At 42.2% G+C, this 27,857-nt stretch overlaps 1 protein-coding gene across 1 annotated transcript in view; it reads right to left on the reverse strand.

Annotated features, from left to right (window-relative positions):
* Window positions 1–2,489: 2,489 nt before the first annotated feature.
* LOC135551986 (E3 ubiquitin-protein ligase TRIM71-like) overlaps window positions 2,490–27,857 on the reverse strand; it is a 51,907-nt gene continuing 26,539 nt past the window's right edge. Inside the window, exons 2-9 of the mRNA XM_064983314.1 lie at window positions 24,925–25,092; window positions 18,727–18,861; window positions 12,787–12,891; window positions 12,521–12,658; window positions 11,944–12,279; window positions 11,048–11,209; window positions 10,673–10,867; window positions 2,490–9,310 (exon numbers count right to left, since the gene is read on the reverse strand). Of these exons, the coding sequence (XP_064839386.1) occupies window positions 8,792–9,310; window positions 10,673–10,867; window positions 11,048–11,209; window positions 11,944–12,279; window positions 12,521–12,658; window positions 12,787–12,891; window positions 18,727–18,861; window positions 24,925–25,092 (1,758 nt within the window). The 3' untranslated portion in view covers window positions 2,490–8,791. The remainder of the gene's footprint in view (window positions 9,311–10,672; window positions 10,868–11,047; window positions 11,210–11,943; window positions 12,280–12,520; window positions 12,659–12,786; window positions 12,892–18,726; window positions 18,862–24,924; window positions 25,093–27,857) is intronic.

The raw sequence follows: 27,857 nt of genomic DNA on the forward strand, positions 1-27,857 counted from the left end.
ACACAGTCATGAGAAGCACAAATAAAACATTACAAGTCACCCAGTAAACAATGGCAATGCCTGTTTTAGGTATAATGTTTTAGGTATAATGTTTTAGGTATAATGTTTTAGGTATAATGTTTTAGGTATAATGCTTTAGGTATAATGTTTTAGGTATAATGTTTTAGGTATAATGTTTTAGGTATAATGTTTTAGGTATAATGCTTTAGGTATAATGTTTTAGGTATAATGTTTTAGGTATAATGCTTTAGGTATAATGTTTTAGGTTTTATGCTTTAGGTATAATGTTTTAGGTTTTATGCTTTAGGTTTTATGCTTTAGGTATAATGTTTTAGGTATAATGCTTTAGGTTTTGTGCTTTAGGTATAATGTTTTAGGTTTTATGCTTTAGGTATAATATTTTAGGTTTTATGCTTTAGGTATAATGTTTTAGGTTTTATGCTTTAGGTTTTATGCTTTAGGCATAATGCTTTAAGTATAACCTCGGGCGGTAGGTAGCCTAGTGGTTAGAGTGCTGGACTAGTAACCGAAAGGTCTGACAAGGTAAAAATCTGTCGTTCTGCTCCTGAACAGGCAGTTAACCCACTGTTCCTAGGCCATCATTGAAAATAAGAATTTGTTCTTAACTGACTTGCCTAGTTAAATAAAGGTAAAACAAATCAAATTAAATTGGGTATAATGCTTTAGGTATAATGCCAGGAGCCACAGTTCCATCTCCAACACCACCAAAACAACGGCTATGGGGACGTCAGCTAAAACGGATCTGATTGAATAGAGCCCTTAGTCTGACATGAGAACATTGTAGAGCTCTGTCAACAGAAAACTTCTTGCTGAACAACAAACAGATTGTTGGGATGATTGGGTGTGTGTGAATGACAATGTGTGTGTGTTTACTCAGGCGTAGCAACCTGGATCATCTCTCTGGCACTTTGTAGACAAGATAAGCCCTGTACAGCTAATTGGCTCCTCTGAGAACACACACACTGAAAATAATACATACACAGAAAAACACACACACACACACTCGCCTGCGCACACACGCAGTGTGTTGATTGGTGTGTGTGTGTGCAGTCATACTTAATGGTGTGTGTACTAAAAGGCACTTCCCCACCATCTGGTGGGTTTCACCAGGTGTATTGTGGGTTGTTGTGTCCTACTGACATCTGAGTCGTGACTGAAACGCTTTCTGGACTGTGTGTGTGTGTGTGTGTGTGTGCTCAAGTGCACCATTGAAACAGTATGAAATGTTACGTTCTCTGGTTAAATGTACTAAGGCAATAGTGACATCAAGCTGTAGAGAGAGGCAACTACAGCTGGTACCACTACAGCTGGTACAGAGTAACCCAGTGGTCACCTACTTCAAACAGTTAAAAGTGTGCAGGCTTTAGCTTCAGCCCAGCAATAAGACACTTTTTGATCACCACATTGAATAGTTTGATGATTAAACTGCATTAGGTGTGAATGATCCCTGGACCAGAGTTGGGTACCTTGAGATGTGTATGCTTAATTTGTGTTTGAATCATGCAACAACATTGATAGGAGATTTGTGCAACAACAAAAAAATCCAGTTATACACAAGTATTTCAGGATTTAGCCCTAATTGATTTGAGGATGGGAATTCACATATCCTGCAACTTCCCCTTTCTCCACTAGAGGGCACAGTGTACAAAATGTACATTCCAGTACATTTTTTAATTACTGTCATTTAGCAGACACGTATCCAGTGTGACTTACAGTAGTGAGGTCATATATTTGAATACCTTTATTCATACTGACCCCCGTGGGAATCAAACCCACAACCCTGGCGTTGCAAGCTCCATGCTCAACTGACCGAGCCACACGGGACCTGGATGCTAGTTTGATGGATGACGGTCTACTCCGCTGCACCATCAGAGAGTTCTAGAAGCCCAATGTTCCTTTCTATTCTTGTTTTCCAAGAACTCCACTAAATCAGTTACATATATGAGCATTTCCCAAAAGCTTTCTGAATGGAGATACAGGGAAAAGGAAAGGTTTATACAAGATTTTGCGAGAGAGAGAGATGAGATTAGTAGCACAGTCTACATACATCTATAATAATATGACCTTGAACGCATGCAGCTCTGTCCCCTGCAGCACAACAGGAGAGGGTACCAGAGTTCAAGGATCGCTTTGAACAAGAATGATACTAACTCTTACACAACGTAGGGGCTCAGTTGAGTTGATGAGATTTCTGTCTTCAATTTGAGCAAAACATTTTTTTTAGACAACTGCAAACCAAGGAGTTGGTCCGATGTGGTGATTGTCCTCCCCGTTGCTTCAGGAGCAATAGAGGTCACAAGAGGACATCTCTCTCCAGAAGGGGTAAGATTCCTCCATGAGTGTTTGTGATGAAGGATATTCTTTAATTATAATAAAACAATAAATAATCATAACAATGGTCAAACCTTCTCACTTAATCAGGAAATAGCTTGCAATTTATGTGAAAAAAAAAGAGCTACAGACAGAAATCAAAGAAATACAAGTTTATTTAAGTGTAAACCAAATAACTGCATAGGAAACGTTTAACGTCCACAGAAGACAGAGTGTAGCAGGTAACCGATATATTATAGTCTACTTTGCCATATTTCGACTGAACACCTGACATCGGCACTTCCACACCAACCACAGTGTGAAAGGGGGAAACACAAACGCACACAGGTATGCGCATGCACATACACACACAAAAGTACACCAACACAAAACACTCATGGATGTGCGCCCCCCCACACACACACACACATATAGAAGCGCCAGCAGCACCCATCTAAACTTGGCTGGTCCCTGCCTTCCTCCTACCTCGTGGACTGAGAGGAGAATACATTCAGTGGTTTTCTGTTCAACAACACGATGCAGCGCACAAACACACACACACTACCTGCCTGCACACAGGATACAAAACAGAACAGGGTCAAACTATTTTAAGACACAGCCACTTCTCTAGCCGTTAACTCCTTGTTTTATCTAGACAACTTGTTAGGACAACTCCTTGTTAAAAGCTGTGATGTTGAATTAGCTGTGCATTACCAAGCCCTGGAGGAATAGGCTTACAGAGTCTAAGTGTTGATAAACTGAGACTTAAAATTCTTAAAGATGCCATATTGTCACAAAAGCTCCATGACAGTAACATTCTGAATTGCAACTCAGTGGAACATCATTGGCATGGATTATTGGATGACAATGTGGCATCCGTTCTAATTCTCCAGACTCTGATTGGTTGGTAGTACAGTATCAGTCCTGTCCTGTGTTCCTGCTAGCAACGGATAGGGTGTAATCGAAAATCAACATGAACTCCCAACAAACCCTTTTCTTTAAAAACAATACATTCCAAAAGGGTCGCAGAGAGTCGTGTGGTCTGGAGTATTTGTCCTTTTGTGTTAATCAAACAATTGAAAAATGAAACAAAAATAAAACATGAAAATAAAAGAGTACATTTGAGGGAGATTATCTAAAAAGCCCCCCAAAAATGATACATTTCTTTTCCAGATTGAAAACTAATGTGTACTATGCTAAACGGACACACATAGAACTTTTGGTCGCGTTCCAGCCCGTCTTTACCACAGTCGTGCTGCACATCTCACAAAGCCTGTAGAGGTGTTTAAAAGCACAGGAACCATATAGAAATCCCATCGTTTGCACAGCGCGAATGCAAAACAAGAATGTCCTGAAACGTGACCAATGAGACCAGTACTGAGGTCATAACAGAAAGGTTCACTACATTATCACAAGGGGGGACATGTTTCACTGTGACACCCGCATCACTGGGGAGACATGTTACACTGTGACACCCACAGGGTAGGGACATAGAACTACCTGAGTTTCTTTTCTTTTTTATCTTTCAATTTTTTTCCATATTTTTATTTTCTTTAAAGATGATACAATCATTGACAAGGTCTAAGACCTTGCAGACTTTCCAGCTGGTGCAGTTTCACTTTTAAAAACGTCTCTTCTTTTTCTTTTCTCTTAATGCTAAGAGAGGCCTGAAACAAAATGGTGGACAGAACCACAGGGGCCAATAAAACCCCCGCCCAACAGGAGTACAGGCGACCAATCACATCCTCCGAAGACATCACCACACTTCCCGGATATCATTGAGGGGGAATCAAGCAATTCTAGCGATGCTAGGCAGCTAAACTTGTCAATAAACCTAGCTTCTTTTCACAGATAGTGTATGAGGTTGCAAAAAACACTAGAGGAGGGGGGGGGGTTTAAAAAAAAACCTGACTGTGCAGCTTTACAAGTTGTTGTTGTACTAACCGGCTCTGCTACATCTCTGTTTTAAGGGATGGCGAGTTGAGCTGTTTTTTTCCCATCTTAGGATTCAAGACATGGCCAGTCGAGCACTGATTGGCTTCTGCAGAGCCTCTTGGTTACAGGAAATACATTCGCAAAGGTCAAAAGGTTAAATACATCCAATGTACTCCTAACACACACACACATCTTTGGCTATATAATCATGATAAAATCATCCAGATTCAGTAACCCACCCATCTGAGTTTACAACACCCATTTATCTGTGAGACGTTGTTTCACTGTAGAGAATTTTGAAAGAATGCAACAAATGAAAAATAAAAACAATGAACAAAACAGTTTAAAATACATGTTTTTCCTCTTTAAGAGTGAAGACCTAAGGATCTTAAAGATAGAATTTCCTGCAACTTAATTTAAAAAAAAGATTGATTTCCTGCAACTTAATTTAAAAAAAGATTGATGCAGACTACACATTTCATATAGTAATACTGAAACCCATCGACAGATCATATCGGTGAAGCGGTTGTGGGTTCTAAGCAGCAGGGTCTGGGGACTCCAACTCACTTGCCCTTTAATGTGCTAACGTCTCCACTGTATTAACATGTAATAAACAGGCTTATTAATGTGAAATAAACATCTTATTCACTCAATGTGTTCCTATACACCACAGTTTTGCATTGTCAAAGAGTTGGACTTTTACACTCATCTCAAAATAAATGACTATCCTCCTCAACCAACACTACGCTAACTCAACCAACACTACGCTAAGTCCACACTTGTAAATGTTCTTACTGAGGAGAAATGGTGTATTGTGCTGAAATTAGAGGTCATTCTTGTACATCTAAGGGGAGTAAGATGGAGGTCCTAACTCTTTAGAGAGAACACTCCCTCTCCCGCTAACGCATGGCAACAAATGACAAGGGGTATCTTAACATGATCATGTGCCTCTGACATCACTAAGACTCTAAGGCCAATCAGCCAACAGTGACATCACAATCACTCTCACTGTTGGACAATCAGGTTACAGCTCTGCTGATCTGCAAAATGAGGTAAAGCAAAAGGGGGCCAGCCCCCCTAAGTGCATCCAATCAAAGCACAGGGATCTGTCCCCAACTGCTTTGATTCGCTAAACACATATCTAGGATATAATGGTCCAATGACATTCTCCATGTATGACAGTGTCATTCTGATGCCAACTCCATTTGGCACCAAACTCTCACAGATATCTTTTTGGCACAATTCTCAGATCTGCATTATTTGGTTTCTCCATATGATTAAAAGGCATAATTCACCACACTTCTAAACAACCCACTCATGGACACAGTGTGACGAGAAGGCCATTTGTAACTTGTAATTTCAAATTAAATGGAGATCTTTGGTCTGACAGGTGAGGTAACCTGTATTAAATTGTGAGTTGAGGTAAAAGTAAAATGAGGTATGTTAAAAAGTAAAGTAAAGTGAAACTAAGGTATACAGTCCATAAGAGAGACTTTATGTTTATAAGTTACTAGTCAACATACTTGAGAGGTAGGCCTATGTGTACTGTATGTAACATGAGGCATTTCAAGTGTGAGGTCAAATGTGTGCTGAGGTATATTTGCAAAATGACATTTGTATGTTGATGAGGTCTGAGAATATAGGTTCTGTAACAGTATGTATATGCAAGTTACTGGTTGAGGTAGGCTACATTAGAATTGAGATACACATGAGTAAATGTGAGGAATATGAAAGTTGAGGTATATATATGTTGAGGTAAATAAAGAGATGTGTAAGTTGATGCAAATTGGGATGGAAAGTGCAGGCAAACTCTTTCCTCTGAGGTAAGAAGTTCAGTCAGCGACCTACTAATAGCGCCCATACCGCTAGGCTAGGATATGCTAAGGGAGTGGCTAACTTTACAAATGAAAGGGGTATTTACAACCCCTCTAACAGTTCCACCTCAGAGGTGATAAATCAGGAATCTGTTAGCACTCAATGGTTGTGTAGGCTGAGATGCTAATGCTAATAAGGGATGCTAGTTATGAGTCATATGAGTTATGAGTCGGTGTCACGTTAACATAGGTGGTGATGCTAGACTGAAATCACACACAGATACTCTTTGGTTGCTGTGCGTTATGGTCTGGTTTCAGACCTTTCTACAACGTTCTCCTCAGACGTGGGCCTGAAAAGTACTTCAAAATCAAAGCTACATAAACCTATTGAGTTTTATATGGCTGGGATTCTTGTCTCAACAAGATGTTACAGTACTGTGTGAATGTTAATAATATTTCACCACAGTTGGCCCTATATTCCTCTTCTCCCCACCTGACTGTCATTGACAGCATTGACAGTGCTTTGAATGCATCTTTTTGGTGACAGTTGGAGGGTTTTAGACCTCCAACACTGATGATTAAACAACAAAGGGTTTCTTTCAATTTGTAGTTCTTTAGATGCCAAACCTACAGGTGGCCGTTGTGCAGAAATTCTATCTTTGGTTGACTCCACTAGCTGGGCTCTATATACCTCCATCTTTTGGAGGTCAGGTCCCAGATTCACAAAATACTTCTTACGCAAAAACTTAAGAAGCTTCTTAAGAAAGAAAATAAGAAGTTCATAAGATAGTTCGTAAGTGCAATTCCTCAACAATATCTTAAGATGTAATGATTTTCTTACGAACTTTTCAAATATCTTCTTACAAATCCTAAGATGTTTGTTGCTAGGGAACCATTTTGGCTATCTAGCTAGCAATTGCAATCATGTTAGCATATTTCTTACTGAGATTACTGTTCTAAAATATGTTCTTGGGTTTAAAATAATCAATACTGAAACTTTCAGTTGAAGTTTGTGAGTGAATGAAACATGTTCAATTGCTTTTTAGATTTTCTTCTCTCACGGCCCTGAGTTTAAGACAATGGTTTAAAAACATTTCCAATAACTTTTTTTATGCACATGTTCCAGAAACACTCTCTCTCCAGCATTCCAGACTGGAAGTTAATAAATAGGGAGGGGCTTTGCAGTGACATCACTAGGGGATTAGATTCAATTCTAGGCCCCAAGAGCAAATCGGAATGCCCCACAAATCAACACACAATCCAACCCTGATCTCTTATTTGCTCTCACTGTTGTCGGTCATGTCCTGTGGACAGTTACTCAAGATGCTCTCTTTATGGAGGCATCGTTCTCCACCTGCATCATTCATAACAATTCCTCATCAATAACTGATACAACATCCTGATAACTCCAGATAAACTTCTAAAATACTTTGGTGGGCCCTCTGTTTCAGAGTAGACAAACACTCTTTTTTTTTGTTGCATTTTCATTATTTTTCTTATACTGTATATAGATCCAGCATGCTTTGCTTAATCAATCATGAACATATTCCTGTAATACTTTGATGCCTGACAGGGGAATCAACAATAGTCAATTGATAATAGGATCATTTGGGACAGCAGGGACAATCTCCCCACAACAACGACTACCTCGTGATTCCAACCAATCATCAAACTGCATCTGTCCCAGCTCCGCTGCGATCTATAATCAATAAACTAGTAAAGCTTAAAGGAGATTCTTCTGATTCTACTGATCAGTTTTACCTCAACATCAGTCTCCTCCTGTGGCTTGAGCTAACTAACTAACTAATTAACTAACTAACGCTGAATCAGTCTAAACAGGCTTGGCATTACATAAAACCCTCTCTTCTTCTTTTGACAGTGCCATGACACTACACATTGAGAGATGAGGGGGCAATTCTAAACAGAGATTTACTAACTAACAAGCTACCCTAAATCTAGATAACATAAAATGACACCACTGAATGCTCTAGACTACACTACAGGTCAGGTCGGGCTTCTATAACCAGAACTAAACATGCAGTGTAGAACTACAGCATCCGAGTGTCTCAGCAACAAAACACATTACCCAAGATGCACAGCATGAATCCTATTAATCCTGTGCAAATATATATATATATATATATATATATAAAAAAAACATTTTTATGTTGCTCTTTAAATAAAATTCAGTATTGAGGTAGACTTTCTTTTCTTCTTTGTAAAACTTGACGGACTAGACCTCTGCTCGGAGAGTGTGAGTACATTCATAAAGAACTAGATGAGGTAGGTGGTGGAGCAGTGGGTTCAATATTTCAAGAAATGTGAGAAAAGTCCCTGAGATGGCGATTTGAGGAGAGTTTAGCGAGAGAGCTTTGAGCAGTTGAGATAGAATAAAATAGAAATTACGGATATCTTTTTTGTCACTTTCACTAATGATTATCAATCATCTTAGTGGTCCCCTTTGTCATACAGTATACCACAATCTGAAGCTAAATGTAAAGAAATACAAACAATAATCAACAAATCCATTTTCCCTTAATTTCGTAATAAAGTATTTCCGTCTGCTCTGTTCATCTCTCTGTTTAAACTGTCCTCTCTGTGTGTCTGTCTGTTGATTCCTCCTCTCTTTTATTTCCTCTCCCAAACTGAGAAACAGAGAGCAAAAAAAGCGAGAAAAAGAACGAAAGAAAGCAAAAAGTTATTAGAACTCTTCAAAACTTGAGGATGCGGTTGTTTCCAAAATCGACGACCACGATGACTCCGTCAGGCGTCACGGCAACACCGGAGGGGCGGTCCATCTGTCCAAAGCCACTCCCTTGCATACCAAATTTACATAAGAAGTTCCCGTTGGGCTCGAATACCTGCACCCGGTGGTTCCTCGAGTCAGCCACGATGATCCGGTTCTCCTGGTCCACAGCCACGCCCTGCGGACGCAGGAACTGCCCGTTACCGGTTCCCTCTGAGCCCAAGAACCGGGCAGACTGGCAGTCCGGCCGGATCACCAGCAGACGATGGTTGTTGAAGTCGGTGACGACCAGGTGGTCCTCGTGGTTGAAGGCGACGCCGCGCGGTGAGTCAAAGTGTTTCCACAGAGCGCCTTCAAAGCCGTACTTGTTGATGAAGGACCCATCAGGGCCAAAGAGCTGGACACGGTGGTTCCTGGTGTCAGAGACCAGTATCTTCCCTGCAGAATTCACCGCCACATCCCAGGGGTAGTTGAACTGCCCGTTCTACAATAGAGTAGAGTAGAATATCATTATTAGTTCAGCTCTAAAGTTTGTGTGTATATACTGTAAGTAAGAGTGTGTGTGTGTGTGTGTGTGTGTGTGTGTGTGTGTGTGTGTGTGTGTGTGTGTGTGTGTGTGTGTGAGAGAGAGAGACTGATTTCCCTATCCCATCTGGACAAGAGGAATACATGTGTAAGAATGCTGTTCACTGACTATATCTCGGCATTCAACACCTTAGTATCCTCCAAGCTCAACATTAAGCTCGAGGACCTGGGTCTGAACCCCGCCCTGTGCAACTGGGTCCTGGACTTCCTGACGGGCCACCCCCAGGTGGAGAAGGTTGGAAACAACACGTCCACTTCGCAGATCCTCATCACTGGGGCCCCACAAGGATGCGTGCTCAGCCCCCTCCTTTACTCCCTGTTCACCCATGACTGCGTGGCCATGCATGCCTCCAACAATTAGGCCTGTTTACCAACAATGACAACACAGCCTACAGGGAGGTGAGGGCCCTGGGAGTGTGGTGCCAGGAAAATAACCTCTCACCTAACGTCAACAAAACTAAGAAGCTGATCATGGACTTCAGGAAACAGCAGAGGGAGCACCCCCCATCCACATTGACGGGACCGCAGTGGAGAAGGTGGAAAGATTCAAGTTCCTCGGCGTACACATCACTGACAACCGGAAATGATCCACCCACACAGACAGTGTGGTGAAGAAGGCGCAACAGCACCTCCTCAACCTCAGGATGCTGAAGAAATTTGGCTTGGCACCTAAAACCCTCACAAACTTTTACAGATACAAAATTGAGAGCATCTTATCGGGCGGTATCACCGCCTGGTACGGCAACTGCACCGCCCTATGCGGTTTGCCCAACGGATCACAGAGGGTAAGCTACCCGACCTCCAGGACACTCAAGGCCAAAAAGATCATCAAGGACAACAACCACCCGAGCCACGAGAGACTTAAAAACAGCTTATATCTCAAGGCCATCAGACTGTTAAATAGCCATCACTAGCACATTAGGGGCTGCTGCCCTTATAAACTTTAATAACGGAACACTAGTCACTTTAATAATGTTTACATATTTTGTATTACTCATCTCATATGTATATACAGTATTTTATCCTATTCTCATGTCTTAGTCTATGCCGCTTTGATATTGCTCGTCCTAGTATTTATATATCCTTAATTCCATTCCTTTACTTTAGATTGTGTGTATTGTTAGATATTACTTGTTAGATATTACTGCACTGCTGGAGCTAGAAACACAAGCATTTCGCTACACCCACAATGACATCTGCTAAACATGTGTATGTGACAAATAACATTTGAGTTGGATTTTATTTGATTGAGAGTTTCTACCTTAGTGCCCTTCTCGCCGAACTTGAGCATGAACTGCCCGTCGAAAGTGAACACCTGCACGCGGTGGTTGTCTTTGTCCGCCACGATGATCCGGCGTTGGCTGTCGCATGCCACGCCCGCTGGACGGTCAAACTGACCGGGGCGAGAACCCAGGGAGCCAAACTTGTGGTAGAAGGCACCGCACGGCTTAAAGATCTGGACGATAGGAGTAGTAGCAGAAGGACATTTTTGTTGTTTTACTTTTTTTTGTTTGACTTGATATTAGGTTGCCACTGTACACGCAATCCTTCAGCTCTCACTATAGAAACAACATTTCTCCTTAGGATTACAGCTGACACCAAACCAAATCCACGACACGAAATGTATGAAACCCACCTGTACGCGGTTGTTACTGCGGTCGGCCACGACCACGTATCCCTCTTTGTCCACGCTGATCCCCCAGGGGCGACACAGCTGCCCCTCCCCCTCCCCCTCACCTCCGAATGCAGACACCGGGGACCCCAGGGCGCCATAGCTCCGCCCAGACTTCACCAGCACCTTAGAACACAGGCAGGGAGAATGTTAACATTCTAACTTAACATTCTACATTACCTTCTGCAATGTTAAAGTTGAATTATTCTATTGTTGCTTAAGACAGGGGTTCCCCAACTTTTTCACTCAGGCCCAACTCCCATCATTGGGGAACATACCAGCCCCCCCTGTGTGCGCGCACATGAGCCACGTCTATTTCTATGGGAACAAGCACGGTTCATGATACATACGGTTCACACCCCTCTTGTTGGCAGAGAGGACCTTATGCAGGTTTAAAGCTTTTGTCCTGCAATTCTACACATTTTATTATGGGGTGCAGAGAAAATGTTGCAGTTTTTAAAGCTCATTTTCTTGCATCTTGCAATTCGATACATTTTGCCATGTCTAATGTGTATTCATGTGATATTTGAGAGACTCAAATATTACTACAAAATATATGGGTTAAAAAACCTAACTAAAAAATGTTAGCTGACATGGGCTATTTGATCAAGACATTTCTGACAAGTTATAAATGCCTCTCTGAGGTCTGACATGTCTGACATGACAAGAGGAACTGATGATGCACTGGCCAATTTAGAAAATGACTGTTGCATTCTACTATTACAACTTTCAAGAGTAAGTTGAAAGACGGAATGAGTTCCTTAAAAAAAAGGCACGCCCCACAGTTTGGGAACCACTGGCTTAAGATGGTTATATATATTATTTGGTTGTGGTAACTAAAACAATAATATACATTTTACCTTAAAGGGGCTACCCATGATGTGCTGGTTACAGACCAGAACTGACACCAGATATTCTCCCTCTGCTTTGGGCAGATAGCTGACTGTGTATGACCCGTTCAGGTGGTCACACACCTCGGCAGCCGACAGGTTACCATCCACTGCTGCCATCACTACTGCTGACACCGCGTCACCGCCCGAGAGGCGGGGCTCCCCGTCATGGTCGTAGCCAATCACGGTGAAGGATGCAGGCTTGCCGCGGAGTGCGGTCTTTAGGCCCTCTCCGTGAGCTTTGGTGACGGTAGCGAACGCTCCGCTACTGATCAGCCCCATGGACTGGATGGCTATGTACAGGGCCTGGGAGAGATAATAATGATATCATATCAATAATATGGACGAGTGGATACGGAAAAATTATGTACAAGAAATTGGCAGACAAGTCAATAATTTCATTAGTCCAAAGAGACCAGAAATTTGGCAACAGTGTTGTACTATTACTGTAACAGTCAATAACATTGGCTCAGAGTGCACAGAGAGCCCACATGTCTCTAACCCCTCTCCTCTGGTCAGGGGGAGTGAACATAATGCAGTTATTTACCTGGTCTGGAGGCATGAACATGAACCTGTCGTCTTCCTGTGGCTGCAGCAGGCCTCTGAGAGACTTGAGCTCCTGGATCTGGGTCAGCATGCGCTCTCTGGCCAGCAGCACGTCCAGGTGACGGCCCTCGTCGAGCACCTGATGTTAAGTTGTGAAGTGAGGAGACACAGACACCATATAATGACTTTGATGCCTTTGGACATTGTATTTAAAACTTGGTCGCCTTGCGTCCCCCCCTGTATGGGGACATGCTACTTCTCCCATACCTGAGTGACGGCTGCAATGGTGCTGTCCAGCTTGGTCAGGTTCTGATGCAGCTTCTCTACCTGCAGGTACAGAGACTTGGCTTTCAGCTGGCGGATCTTCTCAACCTAGGAGAGGGAACAGGAGAGGGGAGGGTGGGAGAAGGGTAAAGAGGGAGATTCATTCATTGGGTAAGGGCAACCTCCAGTAGTGTGAAAATGGTTTTGCTCTCAATCAGGAGTATGATTTACTGCATATATATTTTATGAATAGGGATAGCAACATAATGACATACCTAGAGTACAAAAGAGGAGAGATATTATTTCCACTTCATTTCTCAACTCCTAATATTGAGTAAATGACGCTCATTGAAGCTAATTACACTAACATAGGCTTTGAAAAAGCACCCGCAAGAACCAGTCGCATCAATTATTATTTTCATTTATTTATTTTACCCTTATTTTACCAGGTAGGTTGACTGAGAACACATTCTCATTTACAGCAATGGTCTGGGGAATAGTTACAGGGGAGAGGAGGATGAATGAGCCAATTGGAAGCTGGGGATGATTAGGTGGCCATGAGTGCAGCTGGCTTTTGGTAAGCATTCTTGACTTTAACATACATTTTTGCCAACACGACTAACATTTGTTTAAGCAGCTAAACAGCTGCTCTTAGCAAAAATATATTTGGAGTTACCTTTCTAGCCAATTGGCTATGTTAGAGTTTATACTTCCTCTTGCGTCAAAATAATGAAAAGCTATTTACCAAATCTATTCATTTTTAAATGTTGATTACTTCTCCTTTCCATTATCATTCATCTGGTGAGAAGGCAATACATACAGGTTTGCCTGTGTGGGGGTCTCTGGGCAAGAAAACGTTGAAGACCCCTGCTCTAAATGATTTGGTTCCCTGAGTAGCTGGTTTGCCTGGGTGGGGTTCTCTGGGCAAGAAAAGGTTGAAGACCCCTGCTCTAAATGATTGGGTTCCCTGAATAGCTGGTTTGCCTGGGTGGGGGTCTCTGGGCAAGAAAAGGTTGAAGACCCCTGCTCTAAATGATTGGGTTCCCTGAGTAGCTGGTTTGTCTAGGCAGGGATCCCTGGGTAGCTAGTTTGCCTGGATGGGGGGTCTCTGGGCAAGAAATGTTTGAAGACCCCTGCTCTAAATGATTGGGTTCCCTGAGTAGCTGGTTTGCCTGGGTGGGGGTCTCTGGGCAAGAAATGTTTGAAGACCCCTGCTCTAAATGACAAAAAGTGTAGAATGTAAATCAGTTTACAGATTTATAGTGACCTGAGGAACACATGCAGACCTTTCAAACCAAGACGTGTTCCCACTAACTTCAGCATCCTGACATCTCTTTATAAATGAAAGGTATTGCCGCCAACTGACCTAGTCATGATTGTGGTAAAGTTCTGCCTACGGCTTAGTATGAAATGGAGTCGTAATGCCGAGGCAAAATTGGCACGCACTACGCTCTTGATGGTTGCTAGGCAGCGCCCGTTACTACTGTATTCCTACCAGTTGTAAACTTTGCAAGGCATGTCACTTCACCCATCTCTTTGCATAGCCCACCACATGCACTGTTTTCTGAACCACGACTGGATGGATCAATAAAGAATTACTGCGGGATGAATATCACTGATGAAAATATTGAAATAAAGTGGGCTAATGCAAATACAGGCATCAAATTGTTGCTTACTGAAACTCCAAAAGTCATCCAATTGTTATAATACATTTGAAGCATTAGCATACCAGTGTGTGTTCAACTATTTCAGAACCGTTTTATTCTGCTTGGAGACAAGCGTGGGGACTCGTTTTGATAAATTCATCACTGGAATCTCCAATTGGATATTGGTTACTAGGCTGTGCAAATGTTAGCTAAGTTGAGGTAATTGCTGCTCATCAGAACATTTTTCCAGCATGTTATGTAGCTTATCAAGTGGATTATTTTGCTCTTCACTCTGTCGCTTAGTAACCTAGGACTACTCTCAACCAAAAGCCTGTGACTTGTCTTAATCATCAATGTGATTTTGTTTCACTGAATGTCCGTCTGTATATTTGGTTAATTCTCTGGCTGGGAAAATATCTATCGCTGATCAGAAACATTTAGCATGCAATAATGTAGCCTAAATCAAGTGTAGGTCTATTATTTTGATCGATCGTGTATAGGCAACTTCAAAATCACGCAGAGGTTGTGAAATATGAACACTCGACACACATGCTTTTGAAAATATAGATTGCTATTGTTTTCTATTGGTATCTTGATGATGCTTCTACATCTGCATTGCTTGCTGTTCTGGGGTTTAGGCTGATGTAAAAAGGGCTTTAGAAATACATTTGATTTGATTGAATGTAAGACCCTACGCCTGCTCCCAAACAAAGCTGAGTAAGAGTAGGAAAGAGATGAAACGTGTATCAAAAACGCATGGGCTTGCCTTGGGTTCGGTTTCACAGATTGTCGTGACGTTATGTGGGGGAAATATTATTTGTATTTGATCCGGTATATTTGATTATATTCTTAGCCTACTATAAAACATGTATGTTGACTGTGATCAGTGGTGTAAAGTAAACATTATTTACAGTACTACTCAAGTAGTGTTATTGGGTATCTTTACTATTTATATCATTGACAAATTTTACTTTACTACATTCCTAAAGACGATTATGTACTTTTTACTCCATACATTTTCTCTGACACCCAGAAGTAGTCGTTACATTTTGAATGCTTATCAGGACAGAAAATGGTCCAATTCGCACACTTATCAAGAGAATATCCCTGGCCATCCCTACTGCTTCTGATTTGGTGGACTCACTAAACACAAATGCTTTGCTTTTAAATTATATCTGAGTGTTGGCTATCCGTAAATTTTAAAAAACAACTCAATTGTGCCGTCTGATTTGCTTAATATAAGGGATTTAAAAATGATTCATACTTACTTTTGATATTTAAGTATATATTAGCAACTACATACATGTTTGTATACTTAAGTATATTTATAGCATTGCCTGTAAGTAAAATTAATCATAACATATTTGGCATTCAACTCATGATGATATTTTGTATGAATGGTCATTTTTAATGAGATTCAAGAATCTTCTTGATAGCCACATGGATCAGTGCATTTGATCTTGTCATGTCTTGGGGAATCATTTACATCCGATTTAATGCATAATGCTGCATATTTCTGTGTTCATGAACATGTATACAAATACATACTGTGTTATTATTGAGAATTAAGCCTAGTACTCAGCTAGCACACAATAAGTCATACTCCTTGTTCTTTTCTTTCCATATTTCAGTTTTGCTCATTTCAGTCACTATTACTGTATCTACGAAGTGGTGGCAATAAATCAACACAGTAGCTGTACCGAGTTTATCTGCTGAGCTTAAGAAGGGGACTCTTGTGAGGGCAGAATACAACTACTTTTCAACTTTAACTGGCTGACTTTCTTTTACTTGAGTCATTTTCTTGTAAGGTATCTTTACTTTTACTCAAGTATGAGAACTGAGTCCTTTTTCCCACCACTGACTGTGATCAGGGGAACCTAACGGTGTCCTGTCCGTTGAACGAACAAAATAACTATTGATTTCATGTGCATTGCGGAGCCATGTAGCCTATAGGCTTCACACACCAGCAACATCATCAAACTCAAAATATGCCATTCTATTCTTTTGAAAATACATTTTATTAGTAATGTTTCTTAGGACCTGCCTAAACTAATGAATAATGGATTTCTTTGTGATTGTGTACATTCAATGATTTGAGTAAAATAGGCGTCCGCCCACATCGGCCCACTCTATTCCCAGTCCGATACGACCCGGCATGTGCACGGGAGATATAAAAGGGGTCATGTGGTAAAAATGGGACTGTAGGAATTGGGCTCTAAAAAATGGCAGATTTTTTGTTTTGTTTACAGGCAACATACCGTAAAGTCTGTAAAGGGTAATACAGTGACATTACTGACTGAAAAGACCATTCAACAGAGGAAGGAGGGATGGGGGGGGGGGGGGGTAATAACATTACTACACAAAACTTAACAAAAGGCCAACCTCTTCCTGTGTTAAAGAGAAGGACTAAACCCCCAGTGGGTCTGGTTCTATGTTAAATAGAGCCTTTTAGCAGAGACAAAGGAGGCTCTAAAAGAGAGAGGGGGTCTTTGTTAGACCCTGTTGGAAGTAGAAGTGTGGTTTGAATCAGGGATAATGCTGTTACGGAGACGAAGGGAGCCGCCAACCTGGATCTTTCTGTCTCACACACACAGACTTGCACACACATGCGTGCACAATTGATGGTTAAACCACACAACAGAAATCTCACTATCTCCTCTTTAGGTGTACTCCTTCTCCCTCCCGCACTCATGCACACGCACTCACACACACACAAAAGACTGCTTAGATTTCCAAGAGAAGGAGCGAGTGTGTGTGTGTGTGTAACGGGGTTAGCCTTTAATGACTTTATCAGGAGAGAAAAGTGAAGCTGGGTTCTGTGGGCATATATGAGGGCTTTAAAGAGAGAGCAAGGTAAGTGAAAACCTCCTCTATTATCTTCTGACCTCACACACACACAAGCTGGGCAATATGGACAAAAATCTGTATTGCGATAAATTGCCTGAATTTATGCGATAAACCAGTTTTAAGAAACTACTACTACTACTAGTAGTTTGATGGTTGTAGCCATAAACTGGCCCAACAATCACCCATATTAGCAAACTTATTTATTTTAAATGTCACAGCCCCTAAACCTTTCGAACACACAACCAAACATACACACTCACACAAATATGAGTATTCTACATATTATAGGGTCTTTAAAAAAAATCTGCTTGATATTCATCATCTCCAGCACGACCCAAAATGTGTAAATAGCAATTAGTAAGCAAGGCCTACTCATAATTGGTTAAAATCACATAATGTATACCGATTATGTTGTTGGAAACATTTATCTTCCTTTATCTTTTTTTCTACAAAACATAGAAACATGCCATTTTCACATATGTTGATGGTGGTGCTGGAGATGATGAATATGAAGATAAAAATGGTTGCATTTCCCTTTAAATCAAATCATATTTTCCTTTAACTTGTGAGAATGTGCATATGTTACCACTGGCTCTCTGGGTTTCACATGAGTTATATATCTTATTACTGAGCTCCAACAGCAGCCCATTTTTATTCTAAATCCAAGACTTCCTCTTCAGAGTCAGATAGAGTTGTGTATCAGAGTCTGGAGATCCTGGGTACAGCTTACTTGGTTTGTTATTGAATCTTCAATGGGTCAGGTTTCACTCTGCATTTAGGCCAGGTAAAGAGAGAGGTTCGTAAACACTGGCTGAGTCAAACACACACACAGACAGACACACACACACAAAGCACTAGTAAAGTCGTAAGTCATGTGGGTGGACAGGGAGAATTAGGTCCCTGCTTCCTGGTTCTGAGGCCTGGGGCCACATGGTCATACCTGTGTCAGGCAACACGTGTAAAACTCCTACATACCACACCGCACACTCCAGCTACATGCAAATACTCCCCTACACCGTTAGGTGGGTATGCAGACATGTAGAACCAAACATGTAGAACCAGTGTCTGGAGGTGTGAACAGCTTCCCAACAGTGGAGGCTGCTGAGGGGAGGACGGCTCATAACAACGGCTGGAACGGAGCAAATGGAATAGCATCAAACACACGGAAACTATGTATTTGATGTATTTGATACCATTCCACTCCAGCCAATACCACGAGCCCGTCCTCCCTAATTAAGGTGCCAACAACCTCCTGTGATTCCCACTTCATAACATGTCTACTGTAGAAACACACCTTTTGTTTAAAACAGGTCAGTCAAACAGTGACTGAACACCTGTCAAACCAGCTCTCTACCATGTAAACGAGAGAGAGAGAGACAGAGAGAGAGAGAGAGAGAGAGAGAGAGAGAGAGAGAGAGAGAGAGACAGATGGAGAAAAGAAAAGACTTACCCTCCAGAGTAGCTGACACTCTCTCTCCTCCAGGGCTTTCTTGTGTCTGAGGATGATGTTCTTCACCTCTGTCTGAACCACCTTGGCCTTGATCTCTACCTGCTCCACTATGGCCTGGGCTTTCTCCATACTCAGCTAGAACAGGGGAACACGATAGGGTTAGAAATCTCATACAACACCACTGGACTTGCCTCCTTCTCAAATGAAGAAGAACAAACAAGGTCCTAAATAGCACACGTCTTCATATACTCAGCTACAGCAGAGGTAATAGAATATAACAGGGGTTTGAACAATCACACACCTCCTCCTGGTTGGTCCATAGTCAACTCCACACAGGAATATCAACTACATCATGCAGGAAACAGGAAGTGGCCAGGAGATATGATTTAAAGGTGTAATCCGCAGTTCAAACAATAACAAAGCATTCAGTAAAAAGCTGAGGGATGGGGCTGGAGACATGTAAACTCTCTCAAAAGCATAGACAAAGCTGTAGATGCAAGGACTGACCATCCATGCTATCAAAAGATTTAACAATGTTTTGAGGCTATACAATGTTGGTTTACATTTACTTTGTTTACAAACGTTGGAGTAAAACAATCCAATATTTTGAGTTCTGATGGGGTATGACAGCTGAACTAAGCTCATGAAGCATTTATTTGCTATATCAAGAATCATTGGGGTACATTTCATTCATTTATAAGTCCAAAAATGGATGTAGCAACTGTAGTGCCCGTTTAAAGACACTCTATGACACATCATCACCCTCTTATGTGACAAGGCACCTGCTCTGTTATGACATACTAAAATACAGGAAATAGACAGGACACAGGATATCTGGGGGTCAGGAATAGCACATAACCTCACACAACACAATGACACTACATCCCTCCTAACATTGCTGGAAGTTCCCAACTCTTTCTTAACATGAGCAGTGGCCTGAAGTGGAAGAGTGAGTAAGATGATATGAAGTAGTAGAGTGAGTAAGAAGATATGAAGTAGTAGAGTGAGTAAGAAGACATGAAGTAGTAGAGTGAGTAAGAAGATATGAAGTAGTAGAGTGAGTATGAAGACATGAAGTAGTAGAGTGAGTAAGATGATATGAAGTAGTAGAGTGAGTAAGAAGATATGAAGTAGTAGAGGGAGTAAGATGATATGAAGTAGTAGAGTGAGTATGAAGACATGAAGTAGTAGAGGGAGTAAGACGATATGAAGTAGTAGAGTGAGTAAGAAGATATGAAGTTGTAGAGGGAGTAAGAAGATATGAAGTAGTAGAGGGAGTAGTGCCACATTGACCACCATGTTGTTCTCACTCTATATGAGGGGAAGTGATGAAGTGGTAAAAAATCTGAGGAATAGTTGGGTAAACACTTATTGCCGTTCACCGTGAGTAAAGTATTGCTTCCTATATTTTCAATGCATTTTTCCGCAAAAGGTAGGTAAACGCTAGCGCCAAATACAAAAGGTAGGTAAACGCTAGCGCCAAATACAAAAGGTAGGTAAACGCTAGCGCCAAATACAAAAGGTAGGGAAACGCTAGCGCCAAATACAAAAGGTAGGTAAACGCTAGCGCCAAATACAAAAGGTAGGTAAACGCTAGCGCCAAATACAAAAGGTAGGTAAACGCTAGCGCCAAATACAAAAGGTAGGTAAACGCTAGCGCCAAATACAAAAGGTAGGGAAACGCTAGCGCCAAATACAAAAGGTAGGTAAACGCTAGCGCCAAATACAAAAGGTAGGTAAACGCTAGCGCCAAATACAAAAGTTAGGTAAACGCTAGCGCCAAATACAAAAGGTAGGGAAACGCTAGCGCCAAATACAAAAGGTAGGTAAACGCTAGCGCCAAATACAAAAGGTAGGTAAACGCTAGCGCCAAATACAAAAGATAGGTAAACGCTAGCGCCAAATACAAAAGGTAGGTAAACGCTAGCGCCAAATACAAAAGGTAGGTAAACGCTAGCGCCAAATACAAAAGGTAGGTAAACGCTAGCGCCAAATACAAAAGGTAGGTAAACGCTAGCGCCAAATACAAAAGGTAGGTAAACGCTAGCGCCAAATACAAAAGGTAGGTAAACGCTAGCGCCAAATACAAAAGGTAGGTAAACGCTAGCGCGAAATACAAAAGGTAGGTAAACGCTAGCGCCAAATACAAAAGGTAGGTAAACGCTAGCGCCAAATACAAAAGGTAGGTAAAAAGCATTTACCCTCCACTTTTTTACCCATTTACCCTCACCACTGATGAGAGGTTACATTTTAAAGGGAACTGCATAAATGTTAAAATAGTGTGGTAAAAATCGTCAAGGGGACCTAATGGAAAATGTATGGAAAATCATTTTCAAACACATTCAATTCTATATTACTGGTATACACTGAGTATGCCAAACATTGGGAACACATTCCTAACACTGAGTTGCACCCCCCAATTTTGCCCTCAGAACAACCTCAATGGACAAGGTCTCTAAAGAGTTCCACAGGGATGCTGGCCCATGTTGACTCCAATGTTTCCCACAGTTGTGACAAGTTGACAGAGTCCTTTGGGTGGTGGACCATTCTTGATACACATGGGAAACTGTTGAGTGTGAAAAACCCAGCAGCGTTGCAGTTCTCGACACAAACCGGTGCGCCAAGCACATACTACCATACCCCTTTCAAAGGCACTTCAATTTATTGTCTTGCCCATTTACCCTCCACATACACAATCCATCAATAAGCTTTCACATAGATTCCCCTGGTCAGTCGATGTCATGGAAAGAGCAGGTGTCCTTAATAGCTTTCACCTGGATTCACCTGATCAGTCTATGTCATGGAAATAGCAGGTGTCCTTAATGTTTTGTATATTGTTAGTCATTTATATCTCTCTCTCTCTCCATTTCTTTTCCCCCCTCTCCTTATTCTTCCCCCTCTGTTTATCACTCTTTTCCTCCACTCTCTCCCCCTTTATCAGTCTGTACCTCTCCCTCCTTCATTTGGTGGGTCAGGGTGATTTGGACCTCACACTGTTGGGGGGAAGGGCTCTTTTGTGACATCACCAGGAGTGGAGTGTCAAAGGTCACCTAAATCCCCCTGAGGTCATTGACCCCTGATCCATGGCTAAAGACCCACACCCTGGGGAACAAAGCCTGACAGCAGGGTCCTTTCTTCTCCCGCTGGCCGTTTGGGACGGGCAGCTAAAGGTTCAGCTATATCAGGACCCCTGGAGACAACAGCAGGAAGGGAGGAGGGGAATGGCTTCATCAATACTGACAGAGAAAGAGAAGGGGGAAGAGAGAGGGGAGAATGAGAGAGGGGAGAATGAGAGAGGGGAAGAGAGAGGGGAGAATGAGAGAGGGGGAAGAGAGAGGGGGGAAGAGAGAGGGGAGAATGAGAGAGGGGGAAGAGAGAGGGGAGAATGAGAGAGGGGGGAAGAGAGAGGGGAGAATGAGAGAGGGGGAAGAGAGAGGGGGAGAATGAGAGAGGGGAGAATGAGAGAGGGGGAGAATGAAAGAGGGGGGAAGAGAGAGGGGGAGAATGAGAGAGCAAGAGAGTAATAGGAGAGAGAGAGGGAGATTTAGGACTAATTGTAAGCTCAAATGTGTAACTCAAATGACATTGAATTAATGAACTGGGAGATACAGTATGTGGTCCTTGTCCTGTGTGGCTCAGTTGGTAGTGCTTGGCACTTGCAATGCTAGGGTTGTGGGTTCAATTCCCACAGGGGACCAGTATGAAAATGTATGCACGCACTACTGTAAGTTGCTCTGGATAAGAGTGTCTGCTAAATAACAGAAATGTAAAATGTATTCAACTGTTAAGCATCGATATGGCTGATCATGTTATATGTGGCCAATAAAGCAGCAGCTTGGGACACAGGAGGTAAAATTGACCAATCAGAAAGCAACATAAGGCAGCTCTGGCCAACCAGCAGGTCACAAGTCCAGGGTCGGAGGTCAGAGGAGATAATTGATGTGGAGTGGGCAGAACTATTCTGGTACAAAGGTGGTGTGTGTGCCTGTACGAGGTCTGTATCAGGATATAAAGAGAGGGACTAGTTGTAGAGTGACAATAATGTGGACTCTTATGACGTACATAACGTAACCTTGGCTTGCTGGACTAGATAGTGTTTCAGGGTTACGCTCAGTCCTGACCAGAGTAAAGCCAGGTGAACACTACACGATGTCAGCCCCGATTTAGCTGTCCCAGACAGGTTTGTGAGATTGGAGACAAAATCCCCATGTCGTTGCGAACGGCCGTCACCGACGCTCGTTTAATGAGACGCAATCTGAGGGCTACAGATCTCATCTTTGATGTCCCAATATTTTCAAACACATTTGATTTTATCGACACAAAATTTGCAATACTCTTGTAGCGTGAGATCTGCAAAGACAAGTTTTGAGAACGGTAATCAGACATAGCCAATGAGAGCTCGCCCGAGAAGAAACCAGTGAGATGATGACATTGTTTTGCATCACCCAGAATGTGTAGACTCTCGAGCAGGGGCCATGACTACTACTAGTATGCGTTTGTACTTGCCAAAGCCAATGTGTCAAATTGTTACAGCTCTGAAGTTCACAAGCAATGTTATTCAATTCAAAATGTTAGCTAGATATTACAACTCTGTATGGCAAGCGTGAATGTCTGACTGAAAACATTTCCGAGGCTGCTTTGAGCCACAGCTCGTTGTAGCTACGTAAAATCTAATTTCATCATCACTGTTCATCATCATCATTGTTTTAGCGAGACAGCGTGGTAAGGAGACTCCTCACAACCAAGTGAAGAATCTTGTAGTGTGTGACCCCTGCCTGTTCCACATTGTTCAGTGTGCGCGCCACTATGTTAGCAAGACAAAAAAACGAAAGGAAAGATGGTTGTTTCATGTGAGTCTCAGTGATTTTAGGATTTTGAAAGTGGTTTACTGTACACCTGGCTTTACACACACATTCCAGTGTCGAAGTTCACAACATTGCCCAACGTTCCATGGAGGTTACATAAAATCTCACAACTCCTGGTAACTGTGGTTTCCAGGAAGTACTGTAACAAAGCATCCCTTTCAGCATCATACCCATCTGTTTCCAAACCATTCTCAACAGTTCAGAGGGAGTGAACATAATTCTGCAGTCCCCAGTGGACATTCAGAGAATGTGTGTCAGACAGAGTGATTACATCAGTAACTGTTTTTTAACACTTAACCCTTTGGTACTAATAGGCAAACCTACTCTTAAAATCCATAACTAATAACACAACACTGTACAACAATAAAGGCAACGCTTCATAAAGTAAAGATTTTCTATAACCATAGAAATAGAATGAATAGAATACTATTTATGTGTAAAAGTTTTGACCGTTCTAATATATAAATTTTTTAAAATGATTATTATGTGTGTATTGTTTATCTTATTATTGCTAGGTATTACTGCCCTGTTGGCGCTAGAAACACAAGCATTTCGCTGCTCCTGCGATAACATCTGCAAATCTATGTATGTACACGACCAATAAAATTGGATACCATTTTTCTCAGTCTCAGAGCCAGCTGCTTGTCAGTGAACACGTGGCTGTGTGGGAGGACATGGGTATCAACACCATGGCTGACTAGATACTATCTAGCATAATCAGTAACACCCATCTTCTCTCCCTTCCACCGTCTTACCCGTCTCCCCTTATACTCCCCTCTTTTTTCACCCCCCTCGTCCTGCTTTACCTTCCCTCTTCTCTCTCTCCTCTTCTCATCCTCCCCATCTCACCTCCTCCCCCTCACTTCCTCTCTTTCACATGCGTAACTTGCGTAAATGCCATTCTCTGCCCTCCCCTCCTCTCCTCCCCCTATCCACTCCCTCCCCTTTGACCCCCAGTCCTATCCCCTGCCCCCGTCACCCCAGGCAACCCACCCCCTCCCAGGGCCAGCTGGCTATGTCTAACCCCATGCTACAGTGATAGGAGTGTGTGGGTGATATGCAGAATATCCCACATTTCTAAACTGGTGCTGTGACAAAAACAACCCTGCACATTGACTCGGTGCCGGTACCCCCTGTATGTATCCTCGTTATTGTTATTTTTATTGTGTTACTTTTTTTACAACTTTTTTTGTGTGAATATTCTCTTAAATTCTCAAAACTGCATGGTTGGTTAAGGGCTTGTATGTAAGCATTTCACGGTAAGGCTGTATTTGGCACATGTGACAAATAAAATAGGATTTATTCGATTTGACACACACACGCAGACACTCACCTGTACAGCCTGTCTTCCTTGCTGTGCGTCGGCCAGTAGCTGGATGGTGATGGCTCTGGAGTCCTGGACAGCGTCCTGTAGATAGACGAAGCTGTGGCCTACGTGTCTGCCCACACTACACTCCCTACAGATCGGCACCGAGCACGTCTCACAGAAAAACAGAAACACCTAGACGAGAGAGGGAGAGAGTTCATTAAATCATGCTATCAAAACATGATCAAATATATAATATATCGTTTTCTAATGGGTTAAGTGCTTTAATATGTTACGCATTAATTGCCATGGTGAGTGTAAGAGATCAGAAACCATTGGGAGATGTTTTTTTATTGACTATGAGGTGTGTTGACATGTAAATGCTGCAGTTTGATTGAACACATCCCCTGATCCTCCTCAGACTCAGAGGGCTGACAGTGAGATAAGACAGGCCTATATGGGGCTTTATGGATCAATACACCAATAAGAAGGGTGAGTACACACACGTACACACACATAAGCTTATATTTGGTTTCAAGAAACTGACTCACTAAGTGACAACTTCCAAAAAGATCATCAACAACTGATCATAACAAAATGCATTGATACATCTATAATTTCAACACATTGAATTACATTTAAATATAATATTTAAAAAATGATTTAATGCTGACTCATTGATAGTCACACGTAACCATTAGAATTACCCCAAACTCCTATACACTGTGATTGGTAACAAAAGACTAATTAAATATGCGCTGAGCGACAAATCCCAGAGCGACAGGGATCAATGTTGTCCAATGCGAGTAGAGCGGAGGGGGGTGGGAACAGCAATCAATCCATCAATAATGGCTACGGTCCCAGGGGAGGCATGATATAATGGCTCACACACACACTTTACTTTATGCTACTCCTTTCCTTTTATCCTCTGCTCCACCGATCTCCTTTCCTCCTCCAGCCCCTCCACACCTCCCCCCACCCCCCTTCGTCAACCTCTCCAAGGGGAGGGCAGAACAAAAGGATGGAATGCAGCTGCGTATAGATGGAGGGGTGAGGGTCAGACAGGAGAGAAAGTCTTCCATCTCCAACCAATGAGCTGAATCATCCTGATCATTAGATCCTAAAACACATCTGCTCTTCACTCTTCTTATCATGTTGTTTTTCCTTTCCTCTTTTTCAAAGACATCAGATAGATTGGACTAAAAATGACTGATGTTTCAATATGGAGGAAAAACCAACATAATTGAGCATTCAGCATTCCTTTAATAACATATTCTAATTGATCATTAGACACACAAAATAAAGTTGAGCTTTTCTGGGAAGAGACAGAAACAGGCTGAAGGATTTTGACCATTGTTGTGTCAAGCATGGTTGCGATGTTGAGATGAGACTTACAGAGAGAACAGTGGTGTCATGTTTTCACTGTAGATAGATTACATGGCCAGTTGTATAAAACAATTACTAAAGGGACTTCACCACCACTATCATGTTGGCTTTAAAAATGGGTCTCACACACAGGCTGGGGTTTCTTGTGGATTACATAACACCTGGAATGGATTTAATATTATCGACTGACCCACACAGGATCCACTAGCAGGAGGAGTAGATTCCCCAATTCCCCAGATTCATAGCCTCCAAGAATACATCACGCACACGCACACGCACACACACAATCCTAGTAGGAACCAAACATTTCTGAATTTTCCTTGTTTTAGTATCTGTGTGAGGTCTTCTGGTACCCATAAGCATAGTTAAACAAACACACACACATATTCTCTAGGCATTCCATGGGCCTGAGTGACAACACAACACACACACGTTGACAACAACAAACACACAGAAAGCACATGACACAGAAACATGAAAAACAAGATGTGTTTAGGTGTAAAACATCATAGGTGTGCTACCACGTTAGCGGGGGTTGTAAATTCTACACAGAACATTCTAGAACCAAAGGAGGCCTTTAGGGACAAATCATTCACAGAGTCACGCACAGACACCACCCCAATCCACTCCTGATCACAACCACTGTCCTCCTAGCTATTGTAACCATTTATGCAGGCTTTATAACTGTTTATGACCCCACTAAGCAGGCTGTGTGACCCTTGACCATAAAGTCATAAAGCCAAGACCAGGCTCTATTCTCTGCTCCCTGTGTTCAGCTCTCAGGTCCCAATAAAGCATTACTATTTTAAAAGAAGAAAAGACAGACAGGTTGCTATGGGAAAGGGAGATACCTAGTCAGTTGCACAACTGAATGCATTCAACCGAACTGTGTCTTCGGCATTTAACCCAACCCCTCTGAATTCAAAAAATATATACATATTTTACCTTCATTTAACTATGCAAGCCAGTTAGGAACAAATTCTTATTTACAATGACGGCCTACCCTGGCCAAACCCAGACGACGCTGAGCCAATTGTGCGCCGCCCTATGGGACTCCCAATCACGGCCAGATGTGATACAGCCTGGATCAGAGAGGTGGGGTGAACTGCCTTAAATCAATGTCCACTGCCTTACTCAAGGGCAGAATGGCATTTTTCCTACCTTGCTGGCTCAGGGATTTGAATCAGCAACCTTTCGGTTACTGGCCCAACACTCCAAAACGCTAGGCTACCTGCCGCCCCTATGATCTGTGATAGTACAACTGCCAATGACAGGAGAGAATGACACATATTTGACCTTCTATGTATGCATGCATGTCACACATACACTCACCCACGTAAGCAGAAACATTGCACATAAACCCAGCAAATACATACACACACCATAGGAAGGAAAACATGGAAGGTGTGTGAAATGGGTTGTGGACTGGGGAGCCTGGGAGCCTTCTGGGAAGGATGTCACACACGCTCGCTCACACACACACACACACACACAAACACACGCACGCGCACACACACACACACACACACACACACACACACACACACACACACACACACACACACACACGCGCA

The sequence above is a fragment of the Oncorhynchus masou genome, chromosome 13, assembly GCF_036934945.1.
Source record: "Oncorhynchus masou masou isolate Uvic2021 chromosome 13, UVic_Omas_1.1, whole genome shotgun sequence".
NCBI classification, from domain to species: Eukaryota; Metazoa; Chordata; class Actinopteri; order Salmoniformes; family Salmonidae; genus Oncorhynchus; species Oncorhynchus masou.